The following is a 14,523-nucleotide window of genomic DNA, read 5'->3' on the forward strand; positions in this document are numbered from 1 at the left end:
TAATCGCAAAGTACCTGAATGGTAAAAAAAATATTCAGATGAAAATCTAGAATTTATCATATTACAGCCAAATGCAATCTGATATGTACAAATAGTATGCGGCTAGGATTGAATAAAAGTTTACTTAATTAAAAAAGGGGCAGATACCTTGTTCACCATGCAGAGTATGACAGACAGAGGAGGGGCATGATCAGAACGTAAGGATCCCCATTTTTGGAATGAGGAAATGTGGCAGAGGTTGGTTTCATTGCAAATTCTGAAGTTCAGTGCCAGTAAATTAGTATGAGAAGCGCTGTGCAGTGTGTACTTGTCAATAGGCAAAATTCTGATAATTTGGGGAAGAGCTACCTGTACATAATTTCTGAAAGAGACACTGTACATAAGAAAGTTTACAAACGAGAGGTGGTCATTCGGCCTATCTTGCTCGTTTGGTTGTTAGCAGCTTATTGATCCAAGAATCTCATCAAGCAGCTTCTTGAAGGATCCCAGGTTGTCAGATTCAACAACATTACTGGGGAGTTGGTTCCAGACCCTCACAATTCTCTGTGTAAAAAAGTGCCTCCTATTTTCTGTTCTGAATGCCCCTTTATCTAATCTCCATTTGTGACCCCTGGTCCTGGTTTCTATTTTCAGGTCAAAAAAATCCCTTGGGTCGACATTGTCAATACCTTTTAGAATTTTGAATGCTTGAATTAGGTCACCGCGTAGTCTTCTTTGTTCAAGACTGAATAGATTCAATTCTTTTAGCCTGTCTGCATATGACATGCCTTTTAAACACAGAATAATTCTAGTCGTTCTTCTTTGCACTCTTTCTAGAGCAGCAACATCCTTTTTGTAGCGAGGTGACCAGAACTGAACACAGTATTCAAGATGAGGTCTTACTAATGCATAGTACAGTTTTAACATTACTTCCCTTGATTTAAATTCAACACTTTTCACAATATATCAGAGCATCTTGTTGGCCTTTTTTTACAGTTTCCTCACATTGTCTAGATGAAGACATTTCTGAGTCAACATAAACTCCTATGTCTTTTTCATAGATTCCTTCTTCAATTTCAGTACCTCCCATATTATATATTTATAATGCACATTTCTATTACCTGTGTGCAGTACCTTACACTGTTCTCTGTTAAATGTCATTTCCCATGTGTCTGCCCAGTTCTGAATCTTGTCTAGATCACTTTGAATGACCTTTGCTGCTGCAACAGTGTTTGCCACTCCTCCTATTTTTGTGTCATCTGCAAATTTAACAAGTTTGCATACTATACCAGAATCCTTACTATACCAGAATATAGATTAGGAATAGCAGAGGACCTAATTCTGATCCTTGTGGTATTCCACTGGTTACCTCGCTCCATTTTGAGGTTTCTCCTCTAATCAGTACTTTGTGTTTTGTACATGTTAACCACGCCCTAATCCATGTACAAGCATTTCCTTGAATTCCACATATCTTTTTTTAGGTGAAGCCAGGTTGAGACAGACCAAATCTCAAAGGGGAATTGCTGAGAAGCTGGTGAGTGATATTCACTGCGCCACCTGCAATAGTCCCCACCATCACACGCTGATACTGTAGCTCTTAGGAAGGTTGGATAACTCAACTAAATCTATTTAAATATCTCCTAGCAGTTCCAGCAAGGAGTGCAAATGAATGACCTTGTTGGAGAGGAGCACATGTTGCTGCTTGTGATACTGTCAGGAATCCCTACGGCTGCTGAACACAAAGTTCTCAGTAAAACAGAGGAACCTGATTGGGTAACAATAATTCATTTATGAGTAATCGCAACTTTAAGTGAGGAAAAAATGGGAACTAAAGGATTTCCTATTTTAATTTTCTTCCTGATAAACACTGATACATTCTTAGGACATTTTATATTAAATAAAAAATGAAAATAAATGACCTTGTAAACGACCTTGTGTAAGTGTAGAATCTGTGGTACCGAGGTTTCTTTTCAAGCTTTATCTCGTTGTAAACCACTTTTTGAAGCTTATCCTACTGAAAGACCTTCAAAATCAGAAGTGTCTTCTTACCTTGGAAAGTTCTGGCAGGAGTCATTTTGTTGTAATCTTCAGCAAGGACAAATTCCTGAACAAAATGACAAGAGAGAAATTGTGGAAAATGGTGCCTTTGTTTAACCTTTGTCTTCTATTTTCCTAGTTTTTAAAAATGAACACTGGCATCATTTACTGACAATGGTTTGTATTCAGTACCTGTGCTAAGTGGCACTTCAGGTTAGTTTTCCCACATTGAAGCACAATTTGTAGACTGCAAATAGCACAGTTCAAGAAATACTGTCAAATTCCAGTCACACGCTGTGGCAAAGTGGCTGAGTGAATGCAGGTGCAGGAGTGATGGAGTGCAGTAATTAGTCGGACAGAGCCTTGTAATCCAGTTTGGAAAGTGCTCTTTATTTTTATATCCAGATCTGGTGACCAATGAACAATAATCCCCTGGCAATAAACAGCACTGTGTACTGTACGGGGCAGACAATAATGGGCTTCTAGACTCTAATCAATAAACAATACGTATCTGCCCCACAATAATACCGACACGGTCACCAGCCATGGGTGTGTGCAGTAGTGCTCGTGGTGGGCGATACAGTTTATTTTGTGACAGTAGTGCAGTGTTGTTCCGGTTAGTGCTGGCTCTCGGAGACAGCTCCGGAATCATGTTAGCCATCTAGTGCTTTAACAAACAAGACAAAATACACAAAGACAAACAAACAAAACAGTCTGAAACAGGGGTTACGGGGTCTCTCACAGTCCTTCTCGGTTCAAATAACACAAACCAAAGCGAAGGAAGAGATTGCAATTCTCCGGCCCCTTTTATGCTATCGCACATGACCCCTTGGTAAATTAGTGCAGCTGACTCTACAATCTGCGGCTGCTACGTCGTTTCCCTGCCGGGTCAATACGTTCTTGCAACTGAGTCTCGCCTTCTTCCAGACTGACCGACTTCCTAACCCAGGGAAAGAACTATCAGGCCAGCCGTCCAAAGAACTCTGTTCTCACTGCTTAGCGCCCTGCCCTCACAGGTCGGGAAGGAGATTTACAATGAAGATTCATTGTATTTCTGTCACACACCCTTAATATAGTTTCTCATGGTAAAAGCATTGCAAAGTGTAATAAAGCACTGCAAAACCTTTAGAAGGGTCAGTTAGGACATTAAGAACTGGGTTAACCTATGAGGTGAAGTGCAATATTCGTCTGTTTAATTTTTGAAAAAAGAAATGTCTCAAAAAAAAAAAAAAAATCAAAACTCCAAGAAAAGGTCTAAAAAAGAAACAGAACAGAAATGTAATAAAAAAAAAATGTAGTGAGGATGTACAATATTCAACTTAAAAAAAAAACCTTGCTATTACTTAAAACAAGACAGATTGTATAGGGCTGTGTCCGAAGGTTCGAAGGTTCGATCGCTAGTCAAGGATTCAAAGATTGTTTTAAACCTTCGAAGGTTCGTCAGACGGGTTCACGCACTGTATGTTTTTTTTTTTTTCTTCACATTAACAGAAACTGTTTGACAATGTGTGAATACTATGAATCACAATTTAAATGTCACTCACATGCAAAATTCGATCTTTTGATTTGTACAATGCATATTATGTAAAAGAAAGTTAATAAAAGCTAATAAAATCCTCTACCACATTGTTATACATTACGAGGAACAGGGTACCTGTAGTGGTTATACTGCTTCAGTAAAATATGTACTGAATATCTAGTGTACAAGACAGTGTAGAGAAGTGCTATAGTAGAATATGTTTGAAACTTACAAAACATACGATAACACTAACAATATTAATTTCGAAAAGTGAGCACCGTCCGCCCCTCCTCCCTCCAGCTCGTGTTATCCAGAAGCAAACCTTTAATTTCTTCATTCTCCACCTTGACAGCAAAGCACTGTATAGCATAAGCTGTATTGAAAGAAATGTCTCAAAACCCTTCTGCTGTTTGTGATTTTTTTGTTAAATGCCCAGGCAGCCAAAAAAAAAGTTGAATGCAAACTGTGTAAGTGACTCATATCATGGAGGTTTAACCAATCTCTGGAGTCACATGACAAGCATTATTATTAGTATTAATATTTTTAGTAGTGGTAAAATGTGACTGATAAGCTGCTTGGAACGGTTACTGTTAAATAAAGCTTTGTCCACTGCAGTTGGTGCTGGTGCAATGCAAGCTTACTGCATAGATTGCAAGCAGGCTCAATTACGTGTAAATAAACAATGTGTATTTTTATTTTTATTTAAATTATAAAAACATGATTGCTGTTTTATTCCATTTATATGGATTATCTGTAAAATAATAGGATTTTCAATCAAATATAAACGAGTAGCTATGGTGACATCACATATAATTATGCAAATGAGTACCATCGAAGGTTCTAATCTTCCTTCTGTAATGTGTTCCGAACCTTCGAAGGTCAAAATGTACCCTTCGTTGCAGCCCTAATACTGTATTCATATTGTGTTTCTTTTCAACAGGCCAACTGAGAGAGGGGTATAGTGCTCCCTTATTAATCCCTTTAAACTACAGAACTGGTTACAAAGCGGAAATGTGGCCATGGCTTACGTTTGCCCCATAATGCCATTACACTAGCCCTTCTCGTTATAAGGCGGAACCCAAATAGCACGTCCCCTTAGCAATGGCTCCTGACAATAAATCAGTCACTGTATTTTTCAGGCTGCAATAACATGTCTGTTACCCTCAACTTAACTGTAGCTTGCAAAATGCCAGACACCAGTAGTTTCTCTCTAGAGTTATTTTTCATATGTGAGCTGCACTTACAGAGATGGATCCATTGTCCATACCGACAGAGAGCCTTCTTGTCTCTTGATTGAAAGACATACAGGAACAAGGAGCTGTGAACAGAAAATTGTGTTACTGTAAGTGCAGAAGGCAGCTAGGGCATTACACTGGTAACAAATACAATACATTTGAGAGCAAAGCTTTCAAACAATGGTGAGTAACTTCATTTCATTTAATTTAAAATTTTTATTTGAAAAAAGGCCATATGAATTATAATCAACTCGTTTACAATGGCGTCCAACAGCAGCAAATTACAATCACATAAAACACACAGAATACACATTTAAAACTCTACACAACATCATATCCATACACAGGGCTTCTTCAGCTAATGAAACAACACATTTTTAAATTGACGATGGGAAGTCTCTGATCTATGTCCCATCGGCAATGCATTCCACTCTGAAGCTGCAGCAGAAGCAAAAGATTTCCTTCCAGTAGCACATTTTACAAATGGTATTTTAAAATATTTGGTACCACAAACATTTCGTAAGCTGTAATCACAGGTAAACTCCTGGAATAGATTACATATACAACAGGTAGTTTGTTAAACACCCCTTTAAAAAGAATCTGATTCCAGTGAAAGTTCCTTCTATTATCAGATGACAAGTTTAACCTGGAAGGTACAGTGATGTTCTAAAGGACTACACTGAAGAACATATCTACTTGGTACAGTCCGGGCGTACAATATTACTTTTTATCTTAATTATTCTATTCTCCTTGTGGTTTGGATTCACTTTGTCAATTATCTTCCGTTTCAGTTGTCACATTCAGGTGACTTTTTAGAAGGCTCTTTATTTTTTCTCTTAAGCATGATGACAACAGGTACGTCGAGACTACAATATCAATAGTAGTATCATTAAAATAGTACATTAGTTATTTGATATTTTATACCTAGTAGCTCTTTATATGACATTTTTTTGCATACATAACTACAATAGGTTCATAATCAAGACAAAAAAAAGACTATAATATATCACTAAGACCACTACACAAAATGTGCTGTCAATAACATTTAAAAAAATGGTTTGGTACAGCACCTTGTTGCTCAAATTGCTTTATAAACAAATTACTGTATTCCTTTGAATTTAAGACGCACTTTTTGAAAAATGTTTTGCTTCTCAAAAATAGCCTTCGTCTTAAATTCGAGTACAGTAGTGATGCATGTATCACGTGACTACCCGAGAACAACAAACAGCAACGTGACTGACAGCCAAGAAAATAAGAACCAAAGAGACTGCCCGATCTCGATATACAGGCAGACATTTTCAAAAAGTGTCTCGAGCAATTCAAAGATAAGCTTTGTAGATCATATAGTCTTTGTCACCACAAATATATTGCACATGTCGTGGATATTACATATTTGTAACAGAAAACTGAACTGAATTAAATCTTTAACCTAATTTGTCTAGCTTTGCCTAGCGATAACGATCAATCTAACACTTCGAATGCAGCACTCAGGAAACAAAAGGCTAGTCAAACCTGTCTCTGTGATTGAATTACCCAGTCTAATGAGATAAGGGAGGTGGGCGGGTTAGCACAAAGCCTACAGTAAGGCGAAAGAAAGAAAAAGGAAAAAATAACGTATAGACAGCCCTCGCACTTACGATGCAATTGGTTCCTGAAAGTCGCTTTGTAAGTCGAAGCACATTTTCCCATAGGAACAATGTTATAAATTGGGGTTACGTTCCTGACTCTTCAGCCAGATAATATATTTTTACAAAAATGACCCGTTATACTGTACTCATGCAAATATTTATTTAACTCTTTACACTCAGCCCGCAATTGCAAGCCCTATTCAGGCACAAACTAGCCAATCAGAACATGCGATGTGAAATTTAAACGACCCCTATGTTTTGAAAAAGTATAAATATGACTGTAAACATTAGCTCCTTGCTCTTTGATCTCTGCCTACCTGCTCTGCTCCCTGATCTCTACCTACCTGTTCTGCTCCCTGATCTCTGGATCTCTGGCTACCTCCTCTGCTCCCTTCTCTCTGGATCTCTGCCTACCTGCTCTACTCCCTGATCTCTGCCCGCCTTTTCTGCTCCGTGACCTCTGCCCGCCTGCTCTGCTCCCTGGTCTCTGCCTGCCTGCTCTGCTCCCTGATCTCTGCCTGCCTGCTCTGCTCCCTGATCTCTGCCCGCCTGCTCTGCTCCCTGATCTCTGACCGCCTGCTCTGCTCCCTGTTCTCTGGCTACTCACACTCTTGAATTCAAAGAAACAACAAAACTGCACCCGGAGCCCTCATCTGTCAATATTTATCCATCAAGATCAAGGGCCCTGACACTGAGAAACAAGGTAACGGCATGCTGAAACTTGGCTGCTTCCCAGGCTAGGTAACAGCACTCTTAAAAATCTATTCAGGTATTGTGCAATCTCTTGTTGTCGTGTCAATATGTACTAATATTTCATTGGTAAATTGTTATTTAAAACCTTAGTTCTTATTGTAATGTTTTAATGTGATATTAAATGTGTAACTGTTTTGTATGATTTTCAAACGTATTTTGGTGCATGCTTAATAAATACCATCTTTCTAAGAAGAGATTTCCAGTTGAACAAACATGATTTATGAACTTTGAACAGTCTGGAATGTGGTCTATTTTTGGCTTGCGAGTACATCCATTATCATTTTCTGAACGCGATATTGAAAAGGGGTTTACACATTATTAAAGGATGCGGTTATTGTTTTAAGAATATTAACTGTCTACGATAACCCCTACAGTTTGTACAATTTCAGCATTTCTAATAAACAGTGCCAGCTTGGACAGATCGGAAATGCTGATCACTCCCCCTGTATTTTTCGACATATCAAGCAATACCACAGTTCACAAATTGGTGTGAGTAAACATGACTGAAAATGAGAAGCAGCACATAACTGTAATGCTCTGTGTGATAGCAGACGGCCGCAAACTGCCTCCATATGCACAATTGCGGTTGTATCTTTGTTAATGCATATTTATTTGATGTTTTACTTTTTTCCTGAAATTGAGGGTGGGAAATTTGGGCTGCAGAATGTCTTTTAGTTGTTTCAGATATGATTTAAGCATTTGTCTGATATCGTTTTGGTACGCTTGTTTAGAAATTGTTATAGAAGCAGATACCAGATGTTTTGCCTGTGAATACAGGCTTGGTGGTCCAGTGGTTAAAGAAAAGGGCTTGATACCAGGAAATTCCCAGTTCAAATTTCAGCTCAGCCACTGACTCACTGTGTGTGACCCTGAGCAAGTCACTTCACCTCCTTATTCTCCGTCCTTCGGATGAGACATAAAACCAAAGTCCTATTGTAAGTGACTCAGCATTAGCAGTTGATGCATAGTAATCACCCCATAGTCTCTATAAGTCACTTTGGATAAAAGCATTTGCTAGATGACTAATTCATTTCAAACAATGTTTGTTTAAAGATTTGAATAACTATATTTGTCCCAGGATTAAACCTTTGTAATTCTAATAGTTAGATTTGTAATTTACACTGGGCAACTTGCAGGAAAATTGCCCAGTCAATTATCTTGAACCTGGTATTGCCTTTTACTTTCTTCTTTGAATGGGACTTTATCAATGACACAGAACATACAGAAATATTCCTTACATTGTTAGTTTCCTCAGCTATTGTTCTAATACATTTGACAAGCGCTCAGGTGTGACTAAGTCAATCTAGAGCAACAACACTTATTCAGAAATTCCATCTCTGGGCTTGAATTGAAAGCAGTACAATTATTTCAGTGTGATAAAGGAGACTATATCAAACCATTTCTTCATTGTGAAAACCTCTGCACTGGATTCTTATAGGAGACTGAATCCCAACAGAAAAGGCATTTCATTACAACATATACAGTCCTATTTCTTTATAGTAAGACATTTTAACACAATGCCCTTTTCAGTTATAACAACATAAGAAAGTTTACAAATGAGAGGAGGCCATTCTGCCCATCTTGCTTGTTTGGTTGTTAGTACCTTGATCCCAGAATCTCATCAAGCAGCTTCTTGAAGGATCCCAGGGTGTCAGCTCCAACAACATTACTGGGGAGTTGGTTCTAGACTCCCACAATTCTGTGTAAAAAAGTGCCTCCTATTTTATGTTCTAAACACCTCTTTATCTAATCTCCATTTGTGACCCCTAGTCCTTGTTCCTTTTGTATCGAGGAGGTCAGGAACTTGCTGTAATAACAGCTTACCTACCCTGAGTGTTTTTCTAAATGCTGACACAATTAAATGGGAAAGGGGTTGCTGAGTTGCTGAAGCGATTGTGAAAGGCCTGCACAGTGCATAGCCTTCTGTCCGAGTCACACTTTACACAAGGCGAGACACAAAACAGGAGAACAGACTCCAGCTGGTGACACTTACATGGCATAGAATGATAGACACTAGGCCAGTACTGCCCACTATCCCTCTTCAGCCAGATCCGAATCGTCCTAAAAAAAAAACAAAAAAAAAAAACAATTGAGTTTGAAATTGTCTATTTCCATAGTCTATTTCCTTAAACTAGTGTCACCTGATTTTAAAACCATTGTACTTTTTACTTAATGACCCATTTGATGCAAACCATTCATCTGTATGAAATTGGTGCTGTTACGTGGACAAAATATTAAAAGCAGTCAGTAGGGTGTAGCGCCAACAAGGGCAGCCAAGAAGGCCTTGATTCAACATGACTGCAAGGTATTCAAATTGTTCTGATTGCTGGGGGCAGAGGCAGATTTTATATTATATATTACAAAAAGCATGTCAGTAATGCTGCTTGCATAACCAAATAAGTCAAGTGCTGGGAAGTTTGTGTTACACACTGTAGGTGAGGTTAAAGGGTTAACTGGCACTCTAAATTTTTTATTAAAGGCTGCTAAAAAAAACAGCTATAGTAAGGGGTTCATATTATAGGGATAATACAGTAGTAGGATCTATTTTAAGGAAATGATCCAGCTGCTTCGGCTGTTAAGAGAAAGCACAGGTTTACCACTTCTAGTTTGTGCTGTGGTAAACTAGAAGTACACTCTCCCTCTGAAAGCATTCTAGTAAGTTTATATAAGGACGCAAAAACATAAAAAAAAATTATGAAAGAGAGGAGTCAAGTCACCCCATCAATGCTCGCCCGGTTCCTAGTTGCTGATTGATCTCAAAACAGTTTGGTCTTAAAAGATCCTAACAATTCAGCATCAACAACACGGCTAGGTAACCCATTCTCTGTGTAAAGAAGTGTCTCCTACCCTCTGTCCTCATCTAAACTTAATTTCCAACTGTTGCCTCTGGTCTTGGTTTCTTTGCTGTGTTTAAATTATTGGTTAGGTTTAACTTTCTCATCTCCTTTTAAGATTTAAAAAACTTCAGAGCTCTTCGTTGGACTCTCTCCAAGGCCATAATGTCCTTTTGGTAGAGAACTGAACACAGGATTCGAAGTGTGGTCTCGCCAGCGCGTTACACAACCTCACTATCAGCTTTGTTCTATTGATTTATTGATCAGTCATTGAAACCAAGATGTCTGACTGGATTGATAATCTGGTTGGTGAAGTATTTAACTTCAGGTGACTTGTCTGAAACCAAAAGCCATTTCTGTGTCAGCCCACAACCACCATTACATCAAGTCTGGCAGACCAAGGTCTTAGTTTAATGTCTGACTGGTTCTTAAAGCATCTGTCAAACTAAATGAATAATGGTCTTTCTTCATAGGCTGCTGGGAGCAATGCCATTTCAACCCTGATCATTTTCTAGTTGGCATGGTTTGGGTTTTTTTTTTTTTTGAAAGACAGGTATCTTTACACATCTAATTATTCAAGCTACCTTTAGTACAATCAGTACTTTAATAAATATATGTTACAGCAAATTACAAGGAAAAAAAATCAATGGTTCATAAGATTTACTCTGCCTGTCATTGGACTAGCACTCAAAAACTCAAATATTTGTACTGCTCGAATACTCAAATATGTTTTTATATGTTCTGATCTACATAGAGTAGGTTTTGATGGGCATGGAGACTTCAAAACGAAAATACAATTCTGTCCACACCACCATCGTTCACAATAATTACAATATAATAATTACATGGTGGCACCTCTCATTTAATTCGATGACAGAGTTAGTGCAAGGCAACTCAATCAAAAAAACAAAAGCAGATCAGCCTTTGTGCTCAACAGAAAGAGAGCTGAGATCTCCTTCAGAATACTCAAGGACAAAGAGGAAAAACACAAAAAAAAACTAAACAAAAATTCAGAAAGCACACCCCTGAGTAACACCAGTCTCTTAAGTGTTTCCTGATTGTAGTCAGCATCTATTTCTTTATACAATAACTGAGTCAACTGCTGCCATGCAATGTGTTATCATTTAGAGTAATGATTTTATTTAGAGTACCCGAGTTCATACACTTACCCCTTAACTTTGTTCATTTTGTCCCAGTACTTCAACATTAACAGTTTTCATTTTTACAAAAACATAAATAAATGGTGGAAACTTAATATGGTGGAAAATGCTTTGTAAACAGGCCATATGTGAAAGTGACATTGTGGGAGCAGAGAGGCTCTTTTAACACAGAGTTTGAAGATTTTAAAGTCAACACTTACCAAGAGAACTTTGCCTGCTGGGCCTTGTAGCTTGTAGTAATCAGCAGGAAAGTCTTTTGTGGTGTGTGCACAATATCAAGCAGACAAATGCTTCAGCTACTGAAGAAGTCACTAATGTGTGTCTGCTTAGTTTCTGACAGATTTACCTTATTACACAGTTCACCTGCTATACCCTGGAATTTCACAAATCCCATCCTGACAGCAGGTTGATAAATGACATCAAGATGTTTCAGTTAATACAGCCCTTCCAGACGGTTCCTAGCAAGGACTATCTGTTTAAAATCATTCTACTTTTTAACTAACAAAGCACAAAAACAAATCTAAGTTATATGAGGAGCTGACTGTATATCGTGTATCCAACAGTTTGTTACAATAAGCTTTTAAAATTATAAATAAACAATAATAATGCCATGATTGTTTTCTCATTGCAAATGTTCAAATGTTCGTAATAAAATAATGCTCTTCCCACCTTGAACCAGACTCAATACTGGAAATAAAGACTCCTTGGTTTTACTGAATACTGGCAAGGCTTGTAAAACATTTATTTGAAACGTGATATTGGAGAGCTGAGCTTCAATTCACTTTGCAACAACGTCTGCTGGAAGACTTGGGTTACCGAACAACTAGAGACGGATGTTTATGGACAACTGATTAGCATGTATCTTGAACGGTTTACCTTAGATTAGGTAGTCCGAGATAAGTGATACACGGGGTCTGTGAAACCTGCGGTAGATGTCATTCGATGTCTTTAATGTATGATTTGTTTTTTCTAAACTGTAACTAGACTTGCTAAATGTTACACTGTGCCTGCAAAACGCAAAAAAAAAATGATTATTTTAGCAACACTTGATAAATAATAATGTATACAATCAAGATGAACAGGGTATAAAGTACTTTCTGTCACAATACTGACAGAACACTTCTGAATTCTTTTTTTGTGTGTTCTCTTGTAATACACATGCTTTCTGCTTGTTGCATCTTGTCTGTTGCCTATCTGAACAGCTCCATTGTAACAACTGACCTATGATATGTTTCAAGTCACCTGACTAAAACGTGTTAAAGGATTGTTAAAGGTTGCATGAGTTGTCAATACTCGTACATGAATTAAACACAACCAAAGAACTCCCAAAAAGAGAACGCCGGTGCCCAGTTCATGACGTATTAAAGTACACCTCTATCGCAGACCCCAGAATGCAGTCACGCAGGCATGTTACACTTGTTGGATAGGAAATGCAGGGTATTGTAATAATATAAAGTATTATTACATGTTCATAGTAATACAAAATAGATCGACATTATGATCACATTAATGACTGTGGCGCTAGCCTATGCAATAAACTTCAATGAAAATTATTTCTATTGCCTATACTGTTATTTCCTTAAATAAATCGAGATATTCTTCATTATTAAAGATAGCGCGGAATGCAAGTTGCAATACGTGTATTCTAGAATAAAGACATACAGACTAACTGATTGTATAATATATATATATATATATACGATATACCCCATTGCCAGACGACCAGACGCTTTGCTAGAATAATCCACCTACCGATCTTCTGAGACGCTAATGACCCCATCCTCCTTGGGGATGATCACTGCAGTATTCACCACATCCTGCGATCCCTCGATTTTATTGAGAAGAACTGGTCTCCGCGTCAGTGGTTTTGGGTGGATTTCCGCCGCCATTACAACGCACTAGTATTTTGTCTGCTGTGTTTGTCTGTGTACCAACACCCCTACCAGATGCCTTTTGGGTGTACTTGTATACAGTTCAGTGTGGCTCGATGACGGTCAGCAATGCTGGACGTCAGCTGACTGTGCTGCTGCTGCTGCCGGTGCTGCGCCCATATTACCAGATAGTCACCAACAGCAAAATATTTACTGCGGCTGCGCTAAGCCCACAATGATTTCTAAAAGAGACAGTACAGCATTTTTGGCCTAATGATTGCTGCTTTTTTTTTTTTTTAACTCACTTTTAGCCGAGAGAAAGAGAGTTGCACAAAGCACAGAAACACATTTTGCAAGATACGGCGTTCACAAGGAAGTCCTATTGAAATTGTGCGATTTACTGGGACCTAGGCTACAGGCCATCCAGGCGCACTCATCCCCTTCCTGCACAGGTAAGTACTGCAGTTGCCATCAACTCTTGGCTTTTTAGCCACTAGTACCTTTCAAAGACAGATCGGAGACATAAGTAACATTTCACAAGCCTCTTTTAGTGCACTGATGCCAGTGGTTTTGGACTCCATCGTTGCCCTTTGTCCTCAGTACATTCAGTTTCCTCATACTGACGGACACCAGATTGAAATGCACCCAAATAGCAATTAAATTACAAACATTGAATGGATTTAATTTCGTGAACAGGGGACTACCACTCAAGTCATGAACAGGTTGCATGTGACACCCGACTCAGTCTACTTATAGTATGGCTAAATGACCAGGCGGAACCCAAGTATTCTTCAAAACAGCAGTGTGGGCATTCACGAAGAAAACGAGCCATGACAAATGGTACATTTACCATATAATGTTATACAGGGGCGTATTAAATGCAAAGTCCCACGTGTGAACAATTTTTGTGACATTGAGATATAACACGTATTACTAAGAAACGAGCGTACGAGTGCTTTACTCAAAACTGATAAATCAGAATTTAATTGTGCGTGCGAACATTGAAAACTCTGTGCAGATGGTTCATTTAAGTAATGTATTTACGCATGATTGATAAATAGCCCCAGGACTCTGATTTGTGCACACCAAGGGGCACGGATAAGGTTTTTAATCTAACAAAATATATATGAATGTGTAATCTGCAGTTCCCTTTCAATTCGAAGATGGCCACCAAAACATCGTTATGGGATAATACGCCTGCCTATTGGTAGGTGTCACTCAGCTCTTTCTATCAAAGCTGCCGATAGGCCCTTCCCGTCGGTGACCCACTCGGTCCCACCTACCGAGGGTACATAATAGTCACGCAGTGGCGCCTTACCCTTTTTTAGCTTCTCAAGATTGGTACGTTAAGACATCTCTGTGTTGCATTGAGCCTTTTTAAGAAAAAGCGCTGCGTTGAGTTACAGCTAGTTGCCCAGCACTTCATGCTGAAAGCCAGATACGCCGCTTTCTCGGAAATCAGTAGCTTTTAATTCATAGCCTTTTAGTTCTGGCTGCTTCTCTCTGT

At 38.6% G+C, this 14,523-nt stretch overlaps 1 protein-coding gene across 1 annotated transcript in view; it reads right to left on the reverse strand.

Moving 5' to 3' along the window:
• The window catches only part of wdfy2 (WD repeat and FYVE domain containing 2), a 29,452-nt gene extending 16,242 nt beyond the window's left edge, over positions 1 to 13,210 (reverse strand). The window contains exons 1-4 of the mRNA XM_041258987.1: positions 12,898 to 13,210; positions 9,145 to 9,212; positions 4,780 to 4,853; positions 2,029 to 2,083 (exon numbers count right to left, since the gene is read on the reverse strand). Coding sequence (XP_041114921.1) covers positions 2,029 to 2,083; positions 4,780 to 4,853; positions 9,145 to 9,212; positions 12,898 to 13,034 — 334 coding nt within the window. The 5' untranslated portion in view covers positions 13,035 to 13,210. The remainder of the gene's footprint in view (positions 1 to 2,028; positions 2,084 to 4,779; positions 4,854 to 9,144; positions 9,213 to 12,897) is intronic.
• Positions 13,211 to 14,523: the final 1,313 nt, after the last annotated feature.

The sequence above is a fragment of the Polyodon spathula genome, chromosome 9 (genome assembly GCF_017654505.1).
Source record: "Polyodon spathula isolate WHYD16114869_AA chromosome 9, ASM1765450v1, whole genome shotgun sequence".
In the NCBI taxonomy this organism is placed as follows: Eukaryota; Metazoa; Chordata; class Actinopteri; order Acipenseriformes; family Polyodontidae; genus Polyodon; species Polyodon spathula.